The 19,731-nt window shown below is 38.4% G+C and overlaps 1 protein-coding gene and 1 long non-coding RNA gene across 2 annotated transcripts in view; one reads left to right on the top strand and one right to left on the bottom strand.

Annotated features, from left to right (window-relative positions):
• The window catches only part of LOC131419544 (uncharacterized), a 57,151-nt gene extending 50,497 nt beyond the window's left edge, over nt 1-6,654 (bottom strand). Inside the window, exon 1 of the long non-coding RNA XR_009223273.1 lies at nt 6,576-6,654. This is a non-coding gene — a long non-coding RNA (uncharacterized LOC131419544). The remainder of the gene's footprint in view (nt 1-6,575) is intronic.
• Nucleotides 1-19,731, top strand: part of RSPO2 (R-spondin 2) — a 155,764-nt gene that overhangs the window by 84,898 nt on the left and 51,135 nt on the right. The window contains exon 3 of the mRNA XM_058564789.1: nt 17,955-18,098. Within this exon, the coding sequence (XP_058420772.1) occupies nt 17,955-18,098 (144 nt within the window). The remainder of the gene's footprint in view (nt 1-17,954; nt 18,099-19,731) is intronic.

Here is a 19,731-nt window from a genome sequence, read left to right as displayed (position 1 = left end):
GCACCGACGCACTGCTTGGTAAGCCATGCTGTGGCGGCGTCCCATATAAAGTGGAGGAAGATAGGCACAGATGTTAGCCCAGGGCCGTCTTCCTCAGCAAAAAAAGAGGAGAATTGGCGGATGTTAGCTCAGGGCTGATCTCCTCACAAAAAAAAAAAAAAAAAATGAGACATAAGAGCTTCAACATGGTATATAATTAGTGCCTAATTTGGAAATGGAGCTCTTTATAAACTAAAGTATTTTTGTGTACCAAAATTATGCTATTGCATTAAAATATACAAGGTAAACACTGTTTTGGTGCTTATTCTAAACTGATAGAAATTTAGTATTAAATTTGTTAGTCATTCAGCAGATACATCTATCGTCATCTGTCATGTCCAGCACCCATGCTAGGCCCTGTGAATACAGACTAGAATAAGACATGCTCTGTTGTCTCCATGGGATCTCCATTTAATGGGGGGATTATGATGAACATAGTAACAACTATGAGAGAATTATCGTCACAGGTATGTGGGTGCTGGGAAGTCATGGGAAATTTTGAGGAAACTTCAGCATGGCGAAGGTAAAAGGTGCACATGGCGATGAGGCTAGGGAAGTAGATGAATATGTCTGCAAGAAGGATCTTGTGTTTTAAAATCAAGGGTTTGAACTGATTCTGGAAGTGAAGGGAAGCCACTGAAGGATTTTAAAGCAGGGAAATGACATGACTAATTTGAGCTTTTGAAAGATCACAGTGGTCCTCATATAGCTGCAGCAGAGCAAGCTTAGTTTGATCATTGTGATCCCTAGCACCGGTATGGCTGAACCATCAAGGATTTAAGAAGTAGGCCAGATCAGAGATACTATTCATAACGTCAATAATGGTTATTCACCTGCACACTGCAGATGGTTTAATAAGCTAGTCCATGGTAGCAATACCGTTAACTGTTTGTTGCGATAAATAGACCTTGCTTTAATTGTATTACACAACCCTCTATAGAAAACTCAAAGGGCACTCTTTCTCCCTTTTTGATCTGGGAGCCAAATTATATCAAATATCTATCCTAAGAGCTAGAATAAATATTTTCTTCTCTGTGGCAAACATGGCTATGTAATTTTCAATACTCTTCAAAAGAATTTTTTTATTTTTAATTGTGATACTAATGGTTGGAAAGTTAAAAGCCGATCCTGCTGTTTAATAGAGAAAATCTTATTTCCCAAGCTTATATTTAATTTTCTTGTGGGTTTGGTAGTTCTCTTGAATGAGCCTATTATTTCAGTTTACACCCAAGTTTGACCGTATCATTCTATTTGAAAGGCGTATGCTACCTTCTGCTCTCTTTTCCTTTGTGCAAGTAAGCCATCTATTTAGCACTTTAGTTTTTTTTGTGTGTGTAAGGAAGATCAGCCCTGAGCTAACATCCATGCTAATCCTCCTCTTTTTGCTGAGGAAGACCGGCTCTGAGCTAACATCTATTGCCAATCCTCCTCCTTTTCTTTTTCCCCAAAGCCCCAATAGATAGTTGTACCTCATTGTTGCACATCCTTCTAGTTGCTGTACGTGGGACGCGGCCTCAGCATGGCCGGAGAAGCCGCCAGCAGTGGAGTGCGCACACTTAGCCGCTAAGCCACTGGGCCGGCCTCCACTTTAGTCTTTAAAGTGCTTTCCCATCCATCCTTTCATTTGCTCCTGGCAGTCCTGTGAGGCAGGTAGTATTCTGCCCATTTATGGAGCAGGTAACAGAGGTTCTGAGGAGTCCCCTGACAAGCCCGAGGGTTGGCTACCACTGCATGGCGTGGCTGAAACTTTGCCTACTTGCATCATCAAACCAGGTGGGCAGACATGACAAAGTGCCTTCACAGAGTTGGGTAAAGATATATCAGGCCATAGGACTACGCATAAATGTTATGCAGGTTTGGCCCAAATGCATCGTTTTGTAAAATTATTCCCTTCCTTCTTTCTCTACAACCAGCCCCTTCATTGACAAGTCAATGCCGTATGTAATCAAAAAATTAAAAACTTATTACAATAGGATGGAATTTTGACCTATTGATAACTGATAAGGAGTCATCTTTCTTGAGTTATCAATATAGTGTAAATAACATTGAAGTGTTCCCATGTTGAGATAACTAAATTTCAGTATCTTCATATTCATTTGATATTTGTCTTAGGCACAAGTGTATATACTATTGTGCATATATAAGTGTATATATAAGATGGTGTATATAAGATATTACTATGACTCCATATGCTTAAATGCTACCATTTGGTGTTTTAAAAATGAAACCGTTTTTTTTTTCCTTTTTCCTTCAATGCACCCTGTGGATTTCTATCATTCTCTAGCCTAGGGGTCAGTAAACCATGACTCATGGGCAAAATCTGGTCTGTCACCTTTTTTTTGTGGGGTCCTTAAGCTGAGAATAGCTTTTAGATTTTTAAGCGGTGGGAAAAAAATCAAGAACAATATTTTGTGATACACAAAAATGATATTAACTTCAAATTTCAGTGTTCATAAATAAAGTTTTATTGGAAAACAGCTGTGCCTAATCATCTACGTATTGTCTATGGCTGCTTTTGTTCTACAACAGAGTTGAGTAGTTTAGACAGAGATCGTATGGCCCACAAAGCCTAAAATATTTACTCTCTGGCCCTTTGCGGGAAAAGTTTGCCGATTCCTGCTCTAGCCTATTTGGAGTGTCATGGGATTAAGAGATTCTTCTTGTTTTCCTTGGATGGGGGTTGAGTGGAGGGCAAGACATATATTAGCTTACATATGCTTTTCTGTTGAGTAGAAAGATCTGCATTTTCCAACATTTGGAAAAATTCAACTAAGACTCAAGTCTGAAGTTTATTAAATTGCTCTAGTTCCACCCTAATATGAAAGAATGACAAGATACAAAAAAGGAAAAGCACAAGGTGTAACCCAGATGAGATCTGCTACTGGTAGGAATTTAAAATCAGAGAAGAGATATTAATTTGGTTTGTAAGTTTTAAAACTTTTTAATTATTAGCATATTCCCTTCCTATTTTATTTTGAGATAGTTATCCTCCTCTCTTACCCCCTTTAAATGAAAATAAATCCCTTTAAACACCTAGCTTGGTATTCCCAGCAAATGTGTCCGTGTTTTAATTTCAATTGTTTTGAGAATGATTTCAAATATGCATCATGTGAGTATACGGGGAATGAAGCCAACATTTTTATAGTTCCTCATTATGTGACCACATGATTTTACACAAGCCTTAATGTTTCTTCAGATTTTTTTTTGAGTGAACAAGATAACATTTTTAAACATTCAAATATTACAATGAATCTACCAGCAACATATTTGACAAATTTGAGTTTTGGGTTTTTCTTTTTTTGTTTTTAATGAATTGTTGTAACACTTTAAGTTAAAATGAGTTATATATCCTCAGAAGTTGAAATAATAAAAGAATAATAGAAGGTTGGCATATAAGATAGAACTCGGTAACTATCTGAAAAACAATATATAAATTTCTGGTTGGAGCCTGTTCATCCTACCTAACTGCAACTTGAGGATAAAAATTACTGCCACCGCCAGGATTTTATTATCGTTGTGGTCACTGCCCCAATGGCCATGATAGACCGTCTTTAGTGCACTTCATAAATTGAACATCTTCAAGGTCCTTAGAAAGGGGCCCTACACGTTTCAAGCAATATTTGCTGAAGGGTAGGCTTCTTTGGATCTAGGGAGTGATACAATTTTTATGTGGTACCTTTCATCTTTTTGTTCTCATCTTAAATTTGACACTCCAAATAATCATCTGATATAGGTAGGTTGGATATTTTCCCTTCCTATTGATGGTGAAGGGAATAGGGCACAGAGAGAATGTTATTTTCCCCCACTAAGGTCAAAATTATATTTAGATCTCAGTTTTCCTAAATCCTGGTTCCTAATGTTTGAAGTAGATGACTTTCCATGTAGGTACTCAATAAATGATTATATTCAGTTTGTTTAGTGGCATGACCTAAACAAAGGTAAAACCACTATGTTTATTACAGATAGTAGTCTTTGGATAATGCCTTTTATTTGAGTAGGGCGCATATATATATATATATATATATATATATATATATATATATATATATATAATTAAAATTTACTTATTACAATCGTATATTACATATACATATACACATAAATATCCACTCCACATGGAGTATCCTGGTTATCTTGCTTGAGCTTCCTTCCATCCGCCATCTTGGACTGTCCCAGTTGGTAGGTTTTTACACTCAGCTCACATTCTTTGATCACTAATTACACAGTTGATACTGTGCTGAAATCTTTGCCTTTATTAAGCCTCTGAATCCTCTCAACAACTCTGAGATAGGGACTGATGTTACCTCTTTCTTATAGATGAGAATACTGAATACTGAGGCAAACAGAGCATTACTGACTTGCCCACAGTCACATAACAGTAAGTGAGCCAAGGTTCTAACCTCAAATCTGCTAACCACTGTATTATTTGAGAGGCCACTATATTCTCAACATAGTTCTTATTTTCTGCCTTGGCTTTTGTTCTAAGTCTCGTATTCTGCCCTTGACATAGCTGAATTTCATCCTATGCTAACTCTCCTAATAAAGGCCGTCTTGACTTAAACCCATTCCAATGAGTTTTACAGACTTCAACCCTGAATCTTCTGTTAACATAGTAATGCTGATTTTCTGTGTCATCACTCAAATAGTTCGGTTGTAAGTATAAAAGTTGATTTCTGAAGCCTCTGACTCTGTCCTTTATTTTCCTTATGTTGAAATATAATGGAACTTCTAATGAGCTGCATGTAACTAAACCATACTACAAAAAATGTAATTTTAGATTTTAGGTCATAGTTTTCATCAGTCTCTACTCTAATGGGAATACTGCAATAGTACATATTAGAAATGCATGATTTTGGTAATGTAAAGCTTAAAAACTTTATTTGGGGTATATATAAACCATTGTAAGTTTTGAGAAGGAATGTTAAACAGCAGTGTTTGAAGTTGTTAGAGAAACCTAAAAATATTTAAACAATTTTAAGAGACCTCCTGTTAAGTTGCACAGTCTAGTACTTTCCATGTGAAAATTGCCAGAAGTCTGATTTCACATGTCTTTTGGAACAACCTGTCCCTTTAATTTCTATTCAAATTTCAGCATACACTGAGCAGAGCAACCTCTAGGGTTTCCCAGGGGTTGGCTTGATGCTCTTGGATCCTTGCCACTGCAATCTGAAGAGTAAATGCTCCTAGTGAATGTCAGTGTCTGCCACATTCTGAATGGAGATGCTGGTGGTTTGACAATAAAGGGCAGTTGAAGGATAGTAAGCAGTCAGATTTGCACGGTGTGCTAAGGCAGCCTGAAGCCCACAGCCCTGAAGATCAAGAAATGACAGAAACGGGTTCCTCAGTGTGTGTCTGAGATCCTCTCTACCTCACTGATTGCTTCCCTTCCTCCAATAATCCATTGTAACGTATAGAGTTACAGTTTCACAGTTGGGTTTAACAAAGTGAGTTTTTCTCTGCTTTTAATTTAAGGTTTTTTTTTTTTTTTCATATGATTGGCCGTGCTGAGACAGTCAGTTGAGATGGTTCTTGTCATCAAGATTTTGCCGGGGAGATAAACAAACTAACTCTCAGTGTGCCAAGTCCCGGGAGAGGTGTGGCACTGAAGGAAGAGAGGGTAATTGGATCTTTGGCTGCTCTTAGTTTTTCATCTCCTCCTCCTCCCAGTTTGTTGGTTCGATTGATTCATCCTAACTCCTGTTCTCAAGACCGTTACCTCTCAAGAGTGTTGAGCCTCTCAGCGGTTTTCCTTCCCTTCACTCTCTTCCTTCTTTCAGGAAGCTTAATTTTCTAAAAATATGCCCTCCTCAGCTCACTCTGTATATACTGCTGAGTAGCCACATTACTCATGTCTCATTGCCTGCCTGTGTACCTTTCCTTTTAGTAGACTGATGATCCTGAAGTACAGGAACCTTGCTTTTTCGTCTGTGCCTCTAGCTGTCAATCATGAGGCCTGGCCCTTAAGGGCTTATATCTGTTGAAATGAGGGAACAAACCAGGTACCATCCTGGTCGTGTTGCTCCTGTGCTCAAGAATCTATGGGAGGTGGCGTAAGCAGACTGGGAACTCACCTCCTCCCGTGGACACAGCCCATTTACAACTACTCGTGGAAAAATGACCCCTGAGACAGAACTGAAAGCTGGATGAGAGGAACTCCTGCAACAAGGGACAATCCTAACTGAGGTGGAAGAGGAAGAGACTCCCTTCTGGAGAAAAAAACGCCGCCTTCACAAGCCGCCAGCTTCACGGCCGCCGGGAGCAGCTCACAGGTCCGCAGCCTCCCTGGAGGCGCGGGGTCCTGAGCCGGGAGCGCCCCCGCTGTGGGCATTTTGTGGACCCAGCACAATCGAGACCAGCGGCATAATATCTGACTGTGCCTGCTACGAAAGCATTGGGGAGCACCCCCAGAAAACCCGGTTCACAAAGAAACTAAAACCGGCTCTTAAAGGGCCTGTGCGCAAACTCACCCGTTTCAGAAAGCATCCTAAAATCACCAGAAAGAAAGGTGCACAGTGCTGTGGTGAAAAGAGACTCACCTAATAGGCTCTGAGTGCATCTCGGTGAGGGGTGAGACCTCTCCAGGGACTGGGACATTGGCGGCGGCCATTGTTGTGGCCTGGTGTGGGCGTGCTGACACAGAACCATTGGAGTTCTCCCTGAGGCCTGCTAGCCCCGGGAATGCCCCACCCGCTAGAGCACCGATTTAATCCAGCTCAGCCAGGGCAGGCAGCCCACCCCAGAGACTGGCCGCACCCAACAACAAGCCCTCAGGCAACGTGTGGGCCTGCAGAGATTGGTGACTGGATTCTCTGCAGCCTGGCAACTGAGCCGACTTGAGCGGGGCAGGGTGTGCACAAGGAGCGGGTGGAGAGTGTGGGGCAGTGGCGGAGTGTGTGGGGCTCCCGCCGTGGAGAGACTGGCTCTGCTTCGGGAGGTCGGGGCACGCACACAGGGCAGGATTGTGTTGACTGTGTGTGTGGACCTGTGGGCGGCAGGGCTTGTCAGCTGCAGAAGACTTGTGCTTCTCAAAGACCCACATAGGAGGTTTGCCCCACCTTCCAAAGCATGAAACAATTGGGTGCTCCTGTGCCTGAGGCCATCCCCACCCAGCTGCAATCCTCAGAGAGCTGACAAGAGACCTAATAGGCTAGAGGCTTACAGCAATTGTAAGGCCCTGAGCCTAACAACCTGCCACGTTGGGGGCCTACTCACTTAAAAGAAATACTGCAACACAAATGTGGTATTAGCACTTGCAGCCAACTGTGCTGGGGCTCCCCACACCTCATAAAGAGACTGAAGGGCCCACAACAACTACAAGCAGCTGAGCATTACAACAGCTGGCCGGGAGCATAACTCGGCCTCCCTGGGTGCCTACAGGGCAAGCAAACAGGCCACAAGAGAAGGACACACGTAGCCCACATAGGGGTCACCCCTGGAATATTGAGAACTGAGGGAAGCACACTGGAAACCTCCTAAGGCATCACTTACATAAGGTCACCTATCCAAGAGCAGGAGACATAGCTGACCTACCTAATACGTAGACACAAGCACAGGGAAAGAGGCAAAATGAGGAGGCAAAAGAATACATTCCAAGTAAGGGAACAGGACAAAACCCCAGAAAAGGAACTAAGTGAAACAGAAGTGAGCAACCTACCTGACAGAGAGTTCAAACAAAGAGTGTTAAGGATGCTCACTGATCTGGGGAGAAGAATAGATGAACTCAGTGAGAATGTCAACAAAGAAATGGAAGATATAAAAAAGAACCAATCAGAAATGAAGAATACAATACTGGAAATGAAAAATTCATTAGAGGGACTGAAAAGCAGAGTAGAGGATACAGAAGAACAGATCTGTGAGCTGGACGAAAGACTAGAAGAAATTACCCAAGGTGAACAGGTAAAAGAGAATTAAGAAGACTGAGGACAGTCTAAGGGACCTCTGGGACAACATCAAGCGCACTAACATCCGTGTTATAGGTGTCCCGGAAGGAGTAGAGCGAGACAAAGGGGCAGAGAATCTATTTCAAGAAATAATAGATGAAAACTTCCCTTACCTAAGGAAGGAAACAGACATCCAGGTACAGGAAGCACAGAGAGCCTCAAACAAGAGAAACCCAAAGAGGCCCACACCAAGACACATCATGATCAAAATGTCCAGAATTAAAGATAAAGAGAGAATCCTAAAAGCCGCAAGAGAATGTCAAGTTACATACAAAGGAAACCCCATAAGGCTATCAGCTGACTTCTCAGCAGAAACCTTACAGGCTAGAAGAGAATGGCACGATGTATTTAAAGTGCTAAAAGGAAAAAACTTACAGCCAAGAATACTCTACCCAGCAAGGTTATCATTCAAAATGGAAGGAGAGATCAAAAATTACCCAGACAAGCAAAAATTAAAGGAGTTTGTCACCAAGAAACCAGTGCTACAAGAAATGTTAAAGGGACTGATTTAAGGGGAAAAGAGAAGACCACAAATAGGAAAAATTATCTATTTCCATAATAAGAATGTAATGGATACAAATGCACAAAAAAGAGGTTAGATATGATATCAAAAACATAAAAGGAGGGAGGAGGGGAGTTAAAGAGTACAGCTTTCAGACAGAGGTCAAACTAAAGTGACCATCAATTCTGTATAGAAGAAGAAAGGAACAGAGAAGGACTACTAAAACACTGACAAAAAAAAAAAGGGCAGTAAGTACATACTTATCAATAGCTACTTTAAATGTCAATGGACTAGATGCTCCAATTAAAAGGCATAGGGTGGCTGACTGGATAAAAAAACAAGACCCATATATATGCTGCATACAAGAGACACACTTCAGACCTAAAGACACTCACAAATGAAAGTGAAGGGATGGGAAAAGATACTCCATGCAAATGGCAAGGAAAAGAAAGCTGGGGTAGCAGTACTCATATCAGACAAAATAGACTTTAAATCAAAAACTGTAAAAAGAGACAAGGGCATTACATAATGATCAACGGAACAATCCAACAAGAGGATATAACACTTCTGAATATCTACGCACCCAATGTAGGTGCACCTAAATATATAAAGCAATTATTAACAGACATAAAAACAGAAATAGACAGTAACAATAATAGTAGGGGACTTTAACACTCCACTTACACCAATGGATAGATCGTCCAAACAGAAAATCAATAAGGAAACATTGGCCTTAAATGACACCTAGAACAGATGGACCTAGTAGATATATACAGAGCATTCCATCCAAAAACTGAGGAATACACGTTCTTTTCAAATGCACATGGAACATTCTCCAGGAATGATCACGTATTAGGCCACAAAACAAGTCTCCATAAATTTAAGAAGATTGAAATAATACCAAGCATCTTTTCTGACCACAACGGTGTGAAACTAGAAATCAACTATAGGAAGAAAATCAGAAAAGCCACAAATACATGGAGATTAAACAAAATGCTACTGAACAACGACTGGGTTAACGAAGAAATCAAAGAAGAAATCAAAAATACCTGGAGACAAATGAAAATGAAAATATGACATGCCAGAACTTATGGGATACAGCAAAAGCGGTTCTAAGAGGGAAGTTTATAGCAATACAGGCCTATCTCAACAAACAAGAAAAATCTCAAAGAATCAAACAATGTGCCTAAAGGAATTGGAAAAAGAAGAACACACAAAGCCACAAATCAGTAGAAGAAGGGAAATAATAAAAATCAGAGCAGAAATAAATGAAATAGAGACCAAAAAAACGATAGAAAAAATTAATAAAACCAAGAGCTGGTTCTTTGAAAAGATCAACAAAATTGACAAACCTTTAGCTAGACTTACCAAGAAAAGAAGAGAGAAGGTACAAATAAGTAAAATCAGAAATGAAAGAGGAGAGGTTACCACAGACAACTCAGAAATACAAAAGATTATAAGAGAATACTATGAAAAGCTGTATGCCAACCAATTCGACAATCTGGAAGAAATGGATAAATTCTTAGAATCATACAACCTTCCAAAACTGGATCAAGAAGAAGTAGAGAATTTGAATAGACCAATCACCAGTAAGGAGATCGAAACTGTAATCACAAACCTCCCCAAAAATAAAAGTCCAGGACGAGACGTCTTCCCTGGTGAATTCTACCAAACATTCAAAGAAGACTTAATACCTATCCTTCTCAAACTCTTCCAAAAAATTGAGGAGCGGGGGAAGCTCCCTAACTCATTCTATGAAGCTGACATTACCCTGATACTGAAACCAGACAAGGACAACACAAAAAAAGAAAATTACAGGCCAATATCACTGATGAACATCGATGCAAAAATCCTCAACAAAATACTAGCAAATCGCATACAATACGTTAAAAAGATTATACACCATGATCAAGTGGGATTTATTCTAGGTATGCAGGGATGGTTTAACATTCGCAAATCAATCAACGTGATACACCACATTAATAAAATGAAGAATAAAAATCACATGATCATCTCAATAGATGCAGAGAAAGCATTTGACAAGATACAGCATCCATTTATGATAAAAACTCTGAATAAAATGGGTATAGAAGGAAAGTACCTCAACATAATAAAGACCATATATGACAAACCCACAGCTAATATCATCCTCAATGGTGAAAAACTGAAAGCTATCCCTCTAAGAACAGGAACCAGACAAGGATGCCCACTGTTATCACTCCTATTTAACATAGTACTGGAAGTCCTAGACAGAGCAATCAGGCAAGAGAAAGAAATAAAAGGGATCCAAATTGGAAAGGAAGAAGTGAAACTGTCACTATTTGCAGATGACATGATTTTATATATAGAAAACCCTAAAGAATCCACCAGAAAACTTTTAGAAGTAATAAACGAATATGGTAAAGTTGCAGGATACAAAATCAACATACAAAAATCAGTTGCATTTCTATACACTAACAATGAAGTAGCAGAAAGAGAAATTAAGAATACTATCCATTTACAATTGCAACAAAAAGAATAAAATACCTAGGAATAAACTTAACCAAAGAGGTGAAAGATCTGTACACGGAAAACTATAAAACATTTCTGGGGGCCGGCCCGGTGGCGCAAGCGGTTAAGTGCGCGCGCTCCGCTGCGGCGGCCTGGGGTTCGCTGGTTCGGATCCCGGGCGCACACCGACACGCTGCTTGGTAAGCCATGCTGTGGCGGCGTCCCATATAAAGTGGAGGAGGATGGGCACCGATGTTAGCCCAGGGCCGTCTTCCTCAGCAAAAAAAAAAAAAAGAGGAGGATTGGCGGATGTTAGCTCAGGGCTGATCTCCTCACAAAAAAAAAAAAAAAAAAAAAAAAAAAAAAAAAACATTTCTGAAAGAAATTGAAGAAGACACAAAGAAATGGAAAGATATTCCGTGCTCTTGGATTGGAAGAATTAACATAGTTAAGATGTCCATACTTCCTAAAGCCGTCTATAGATTCAATGCAATCCCTATCAAAGTTCCAACAACATTTTTCACAGAAATAGAACAAAGAATCCTAAAATTTATATGGAACAACAAAAGACCCCGAATAGCTAAAGAAGTTCTAAAAAGAACACAGCTGGAGGTATCACACTCCTTGATTTCAAAATATACTACAAAGCTATAGTAACCAAAACAGCATGGCAGTGGCACAAAAACAGACACACAGATTAATGGAATAGAATCGAAAGACCAGAAATAAACCCACATGTCTATGGACAGCTAATCTTTGACAAAGGAGCCAAGAACATACAATGGGGAAAAGAAAGTCTCTTCAACAAATGGTGTTGGGAAAACTGGATAGCCACATGCAAAAAAATGAAAGTAGACCCTTACCTTACACCATACACAAAAATTAACTCCAAATGGATTAAAGACTTGAATGTAAGACCTAAAACTATGAAACTTCTAGAAGAAAACATAGGCAGTACGCTCTTCGACATCCATCTCAGCAACATATTTTCAAGCACCATGTCTGACTGGGCAAGAGAAACAATAGAAAAAATAAACAAATGGGACTACATCAAACTAAAATGCTTCTGCACAGCAAAGGAAACCATCAACAAAACGAAAAGACAACCTAACAATTGGGAGAAGATATTTGCAAACCATACTTCTGATAAGGGCTTAATCTCCAAAATATATAAAGAACTCATGCATCTCAACAACAAAAAAACTAACAACCCAATTAAATGGGCAAAAGACCTGAACAGACATTTCTCCAAAGAAGATATACAGATGGCCAACAGACACATGAAAAGATGTTCAAAATCACTATCAGGGAAATGCAAATCAAATCTACAATGAGATATCACCTCACGCCTGCCAGAATGCCTATAATTAACAAGACAGGAAACAACAAGTGTTGGAGAGGATGTGGAGAGAAGGGAACTCATACACTGCTGGTGGGAGTGCAAACTGGTGCAGCCACTATGGAAAACAGTATGGAGATTCCTCAGAAAATCAAGGATAGAACTACCATGTGATCCAGCTATTCCCCTGTTGGGTATTTATCCAAAGAACTTGAAAACACCAATTTGTAAAGGTACATGCACCCCTGTGTTCATTGCAGCGTTATTCACAATAGCCAAGACTTGGAAGCAACCTAAGTGCCCATCAAGGGACGAATGGATAAAGAAGCTGTGGTATATATACACAATGGAATACTACTCAGCCGTAAGAAACGATGAAATCCAGGCATTTGTGACAACATGGATGGACATTGAGGGTATTATGCAAAGTGAAATAAGTCAGAGGGAGAAGGTCAAATACCATATGATTTCCTTCATTAAGTAGTAGATAATAATAACAATAAACAAACACATAGGGACAGAGACAGAGATTGGATTGGTGGTTACCAGAGGGGAAGGGGGGAGGGAGGAGGGAGGAGTGTGAAAGGGATAATTCGGTACATGTATGTGGTGATGGGTTGTAATTAGTATTTCAGTGGTGAACATGATGTAATCTATGCAGAAATAGAAGTACAGTGAGTTACACCTGAAATTTTTACAATGTTATAAACCAATGTTACTGCAATAAACAAAAAATTAAAAAAAAAAAAAGAATCTATGGGAACCTGTCACTACTAGCCAGACCAAGCCTTAATCTGGAACCTAGCTTCATTTTTATTCAATTTTAATTGTTAAATACTTAAAACCCCCCAAAGTATAAATAATTTATAATTTACTTCCTTTTTTGAAATTAAGTAAATAAGAAGTGAAGTTCCTCACCCGCAGTATTCTAAACCTGAGTAACCATCCCTCTATCTACCCTCTAATTCATTCAAGCCACTCTTCATTGGGCCTGTCACGTGCCGTGTGGATTTTCTCCATTGCCTTATTATGAACGAAATCACCCTTGCCAGGACTCGAGTCTTCCTTCTGTCTCTCTAAAACCTGCTTAGTGAGGGTTCAAACTTTCATAGCACATATCACCTGCCATGCTTGACATTCTCTTTTATAATGGTTTTCAGGTCGTGGGCTATTTGTTCTTCCAGTAAGATCTGCAGTCCTTTACAGCAACCATGGCTTTTCCTTTTTATATTAGATATTTACAGTGCATGTGCAAGCAATCTCATACTTAGCATTCAAAGAGTTTTTAAATATAAAGGAATTGAGTTTTTACATGGCATTCACGTTAGTTCACTTGACAAGCATTGAAACTCCACCGTGTGTCTGGCACCGTGTTAGAAACAAGAAATTCACAGATTGAAGAAAAATAAGAAAACTATAATGGCAAAGCAGAGATGGATCCATTTTCTCTGCCTCTAATGTACCCAGCACATGCCTCTAATATCTACTCTGCTGTGTTGCAATGCCCTGTGAGTGCCACATAACCCCCTCTCTTTGGCTTTCGCACCTCCAGGACAGGGAATGGGTATTATAATTTTATGTTTTCAGCATCTGGCACAATACCTGGCACATACTCCATTTTTGGAGAATGTTTGAAATGAACTGTTGAACTGAACTACAGTATAATTTGAAAAAGGTTATAATGGAGCCTGTATGGGTACTGTGGGAGGGCAGGAGAAGGGTACCCAGCTTATTTTTCTGTCTCTTGGCCAGAGTAAGCCCCTCTTGCCAAATGACAGCCCCGTCAAAATGCATTTGAACACAGTTTCACTTGGACAGTAACTTTTCTTAAACCGATATTGGCAGTCCTCGTTTGGTGGATTACATTTTTGAGGAGGCACTGTAATTTAGAAGCATGTAAGTTGGCTAAATCAGGGTCTTATATTTCTGAACAAGGACTTAAAGCCCAGATTTTTATAGAAAAGACCCATGTTTTGTAAACTTTGATATACCTGTTTTCTTATGCAGTATAAAGTTTTCTAAGATTTAACAATCTACTGTATGATCCCAGTGGTGCTTTAAAACTTATTTATAAAATGTACGTCTAGATTTTCCTGGACTGTTAATATAGTGGCTATTTCTGAATAGTAGGCTGATGTGCCATTCAGATGAGGAAGAGTATTTCTGTCTTTTCCTTTAAACCTTCTGCACTATTTTAAATTTTTATTTTTAATGAGAATGTTTTACTTATCTATATAGAAAGGGAGTTAATAGAATTGATGTGAATCCTGATTATTTAAGGATGACAAGCTTAAGGTTTTGAGAGAGTAGCTACAGGCTGAGGGGGAAAGTATGGAACTATGAGGCCCAACAAAGAGTGGTTTTCTCCAAAGCACAAGAGTTAGTTCCAGGAGAAGTGGCTGAACAGGGCAGGGGGTAGTGGATGGACCAGGAGCCAGTGAGGAAAGGTTTTCAGATGCTGAAGCATGTCAAAATACAGATTTCCAGGCTAGGTGGTTTATGCGGTTGCTCACTTGAAAAAGCTTTCAATTCACAGGTGTTTGTGATTAGATGAGTTGTGTCAGTTCAGGCTGCTGAGTGTATGGGCCGCCCGCATTGGTTTTATGTTGAGGCAAAGAGTAACTGAGACCAGGAAGGTCAGCGGAGCTTCGGATGATGTTAGGACTTGGCACCAATCAAAGCTTTTGTTTAAATGCTTTCTTTATTGAATAAAAAATATTTAGGTTTTTTTCCTAATGATTTGAATGAAGGAAAAGGGCTATTGAACATATGAAAACAAAGGATGCTGGCAAGAGATGGTCAAATGATTGTGTATCTTGAAGGCTAAGGCAGGTTCAGCATTATCGTATAAGGAGTATAATTTCATGCACCCAAATCTGAGAAAATTGGGGATGGGATAATACTCTTTTACTCATTCTTGCCTGTTAAAATCAAAAGAATTTAATTCAGAATGTTAATATAGTGGTATTTTCTGTAAATTTAAGTAGGTCACAAATGTATATTGAAATAATTCTTTCTGTTTTAATATATAAATGTATTACAATTATAAAGGATTCATGTGATTCAGAAATATATAATTTTTAACATTTCAAAATTCCACCACCCCCTTCCCAAATTAACTTCTCTAAGCTGCTTCATACACACACACATGCAGATGCAGTTTTATTGCATCCTACTCTATATATCCTGCAACTTGCCTTTTCCACTTAATAATAAGTCTTAGAGCTCATTGTCAGCCATTGCTTATAAATCACCTCGTGCTTCTTCATAGTTGTAGTATTTTACAGTTTGAATGCATCAAATTTTTATTCTACTTAAATTTAAGAACAAATAATTAAGCTTTCTTCTAGCAGGATTTATGCCTGAAGAAGTCCTAAGGGACTTTACAGAGAATGGTAGGTATTTCAGAAATTCCACATTCTATGAACTAGTATTAGGAGCATGGAACGAAATGAGGAAAGAGAGCTACAAGTAACAATCAAGATCAGCAAAGGACCTTGTAAAATTATTTCCAAATGCTTATTGCTCTAACTTTTTGGCCAAAAGGCTTATTGATGCAGGCTATGTTTTAAAGAAAAATCAGACCTTGTAGATAACAGTTGATTTATGAAGTGTATGGTCGTCTTTTTTTTTAAGTATAAATGGTTTGTTCTCTTCACGCTTTAGTTCTGTTTTATCCTTTGGAATGTTTATCATTATTTCTTGGAGAATAATTCTGCTAACAGGAAGGGCTGCTTGCTTCTTAAAAAAAATGTAGTAAGAAAACCAACAATTTGTGGACATGACGGTCATGTATTTTGACCATGATTAAGAAACTGCTGACCAACTATAGACCACTGTTTTATTAAAATACAGGTTACAGCGTTTAAGACTACAAATGAACCTTTTATGGAGTGATAAACTGTTCTGTGCCCACCATCATCCCCCAAAACAGCAATAGTGTGATCTGACTATAGATTTTTCACCCATTCTTAGTCGGCTTTCCAACTGTAAATTTGGTAACATTTTAGAATTTGAATTAGCTGCTTCAGGGCAGTCATTTAATACCTGAAGACCTGTTTAGACTCAAAATTGAAAGGTGAGGAGTTGTCATTTTCTCTTCGTGGGTCTAGAAGCTGTCATTATTTATAATGTAATCTATTTAACAAAATTTTTTTAGCCTTTAAATTCTACTTTCTGGCTTTATTTTATTTGCTCAATTTGCAAAATTTTAATATTCAGTGATTTCATGTTTTGGTTTCATTTTCTCTTCCATTATCTCTTTGCTTGCAAGAACTATAAATGTTAAAGCTTTTCTGAATCATTAAAGCACTAAATACAGTGCTGGCACTCAGAGGCTTGTTAAATGAATAAGAGTGATGCCATGGAGTTTTCATAGAGCTTTACATGCTGTTAATTGCCATCAATCAAATCTGTTACAAGTGATAATGTACTATAATGTGTTGAAAACCTGACCTTTCAATTAACGAATCCTCCAAACTTCTCTCCTTTTTTCTCCTTGAAGAGTAGTGTAGAGTAAATTTATTTTCACCTGTGCAAGCCGATTATCTCTGGCCCAGATGTTGCTGACCTACCAGGGAATCTGACCTAGAACACAAGCCTCTAAGTTATTGCATCTTTTTACACCTTGTTGTAATGTGTGTGGTTTAGTGGAAAAAGACATGTTTCTAATCCGCTATTGCTTCTATGCGCAGACTACCTATTATGAGCCAGCCGATTTACATGTGTTGTTACAAATCCTCACAAGATCCTTGTAAAGTCGGTAACATCCCTGTTTTATACAGAAGGAAATAGAGGCTCAGAGAGGCATGAGGTTGTCCAGAATCACAGAGCTGGTAAGGACAGAGCTGGGATTTAAACCTAGACCTAGCAGACCTGAAAGCACTTCTGTTTCACAAACGGCTCCCAGCGAAACTCAGGGCGTTATAGAGAAAAGAGAACAGATTTAGAAGCCAATCAGTTTTGGGGGCTTTCAGAACCGACTCAGCCGCTACTAGCTATTTGACTTAATCTCTCTTAGCCTCAAATTCCTTCTTTGAAAAATAGGGATACTACTGCCCACCTTGTAGGATTATTCTGAACTAAATGGAGATGAATGTAAAGCCTTTGGCACATTGAAAGTTTTCAAAAACATGACCTCAACTACCCCTCCAAGTTAAGACACCTTCTGATAAGAGCAAATGCCAGCATTGGCTAGTATTAAGCAGAATTTTATTTTTCTGTACGGAAACAGAAGATACTGATTAGAGTGTTCCCATTGTGTTTTTCATTGTAGGTATTTTGAAGACCAGAACAGATTTCAATCCCAGCAGCGATGTAATTTGTAGTGGAGATGTTTTCTTTTTCTTTTTAATTCTTTGTTTTAATCCCATTTGGAGTTGCAAATATTTCTGAAGGGTCTCAAGCTACCCAGGGCCTTGGGCTGCAATTTTGTCTTAGCTTATTGATGTGGTGAGCTGCTGGAAGCAGTAGGAGTTATTTAGAATGAGATGGCTAATATTAGGAAACAAATGAGCTGACCACATATTTCTCTGACCACTTGAATTTCAATTGAACTAACTGATGAGTCTGTGGAAGTTTTATTTGCAAAACAAGTAAGCTTCTTTGACTGAAATTTTCTTTTTCTCTTTAAAATTGTTTTTAGGATGCAGAATAGAAAACTGTGATTCCTGCTTCAGCAAAGACTTTTGTACCAAGTGCAAAGTAGGCTTTTATTTGCATAGAGGCCGTTGCTTTGATGAATGTCCAGATGGTTTTGCACCATTAGATGAAAGCATGGAATGTGTGGGTGAGTAGTTTTTCATGTAACTTTCAAATTTCAACTTTTATTTTAACACCTGTTTCTTGAAAACATGCTGGATATAGTCAACCTAAAAACAAATTGGTTCTCTTGTTGTTAATTGGAACTGAAAATTATTTAAATTCTGTGCTGACTTGCTGAATTCTTTAGCCATCATGACGTTGGGTAGTCTTGTGTATTACATCGTGCTACAAAATTTGCTAGTTGTACATTTGCTGGGTTAAACTATTTAAATGGTGATAATAATGTTTGTCATCTGTGTAATACATCCATTTCTTAATTATCTTACATTTTTAGTAACTGTTAGAGAAAAACATTTTTGTTGAGAAGAAAAACAAAATTTTCAAGTAGTACCATGTAGTTAACGGGTCTATCACTTCTGTTATGTATATTACTTGTGGAGCTTCCTGCTTAACCATTTGTGTTAAAAAAAAAAAAAAAAAAAAACCAGAAAGAAATTTTTTGTGCCAAATATATTCTGTTAATGATAGACTGCATGTTGCAAAGTGCATTAAAACAATTTTACTTTTACTAAATTTAGATATCTAGAATGTATAATTTAATATATACACATATAATGTTTGTGAATAATAATTACGAATACATATTTTATTAATTTTATATTTTTTGAGTGTTTGAAAAAACAGTTTGGTATCTTTATACCACTAATTAAAAGGTAAAGATGTCAGGACCTACGTTTTGACTAATGTCTGAATCTAATCTTAGGTGTAATGGGGTCTTCACCACTCCCACCCCGACCCCTGCCACGCTGAATTGTATATGACGTATTATACATCTGATATGATGTACAACAGAGCTGTGTATTATAAATGAGATTTTCCATCTCCTTAAAATGGAGATTTAAAGAAAATTGAGAACTTTTTTTCCTGCAGAAATATTGCTGAAATAGTCTGTAATTATATATTTGAAAGCTTGCAGAGAACCCATTTAAATGAGAGGTTTTTGAAGAAATGTGTATTTACTTTCCTATTTATGTGTGAGTTAATGCATTTATACAGGCGACACCCTATTAAAAGATAAAGTCACTAGAAGAGCATATTCAGAATGTCGAATTTGCTTTTGAGAGGCAAAACCCACACCCATTACAAATGTTCAATGGAAATGCTTATGAAACCTTTAAATATAAACAAATTACAAATAGAGTTCTATGCATTCCCCTGAATAAAAATCTTAAATAGCTTTGAAAAATCTAAGAGTAACCGTGAAGCCTGCTGAGATCTGGAATGCTGAAATATTGTGTGTGGACTCTGGGCCTGGGTCCTCATCTGCTAGTGTGAAGAGGCTGTTTAGCGGTGAATTTGATGAGGACATTTAACTTTGCATATTTTTATCCTTCTGTTCCCTCCCCCAGCCGAGGGGGTTGAAGGGTAGCCTACTTTTCCACTATATGAACTTACAAAAAGAAATGCTAAAAGCTTATATATTTAGGAAAAACACACATTTTCAAATATGTGACCCTATTTACTTACTTTTTAAACTAGAGTCACATAGAGCACCAATCTAAGGAAAAAGAAATACATACTGTGGTTTCCTATTGAAAGAATTGAGATAATCAGAAAACAGGAAACAAACTCCCTATCCTTTTCACCAAGTACTTAGT

The sequence above is a fragment of the Diceros bicornis genome, chromosome 21, assembly GCF_020826845.1.
Source record: "Diceros bicornis minor isolate mBicDic1 chromosome 21, mDicBic1.mat.cur, whole genome shotgun sequence".
NCBI lineage: Eukaryota > Metazoa > Chordata > Mammalia > Perissodactyla > Rhinocerotidae > Diceros > Diceros bicornis.
Note: the sequence above shows the minus strand (reverse complement) of the source record. Positions and strands in the feature narration are given on the sequence as shown.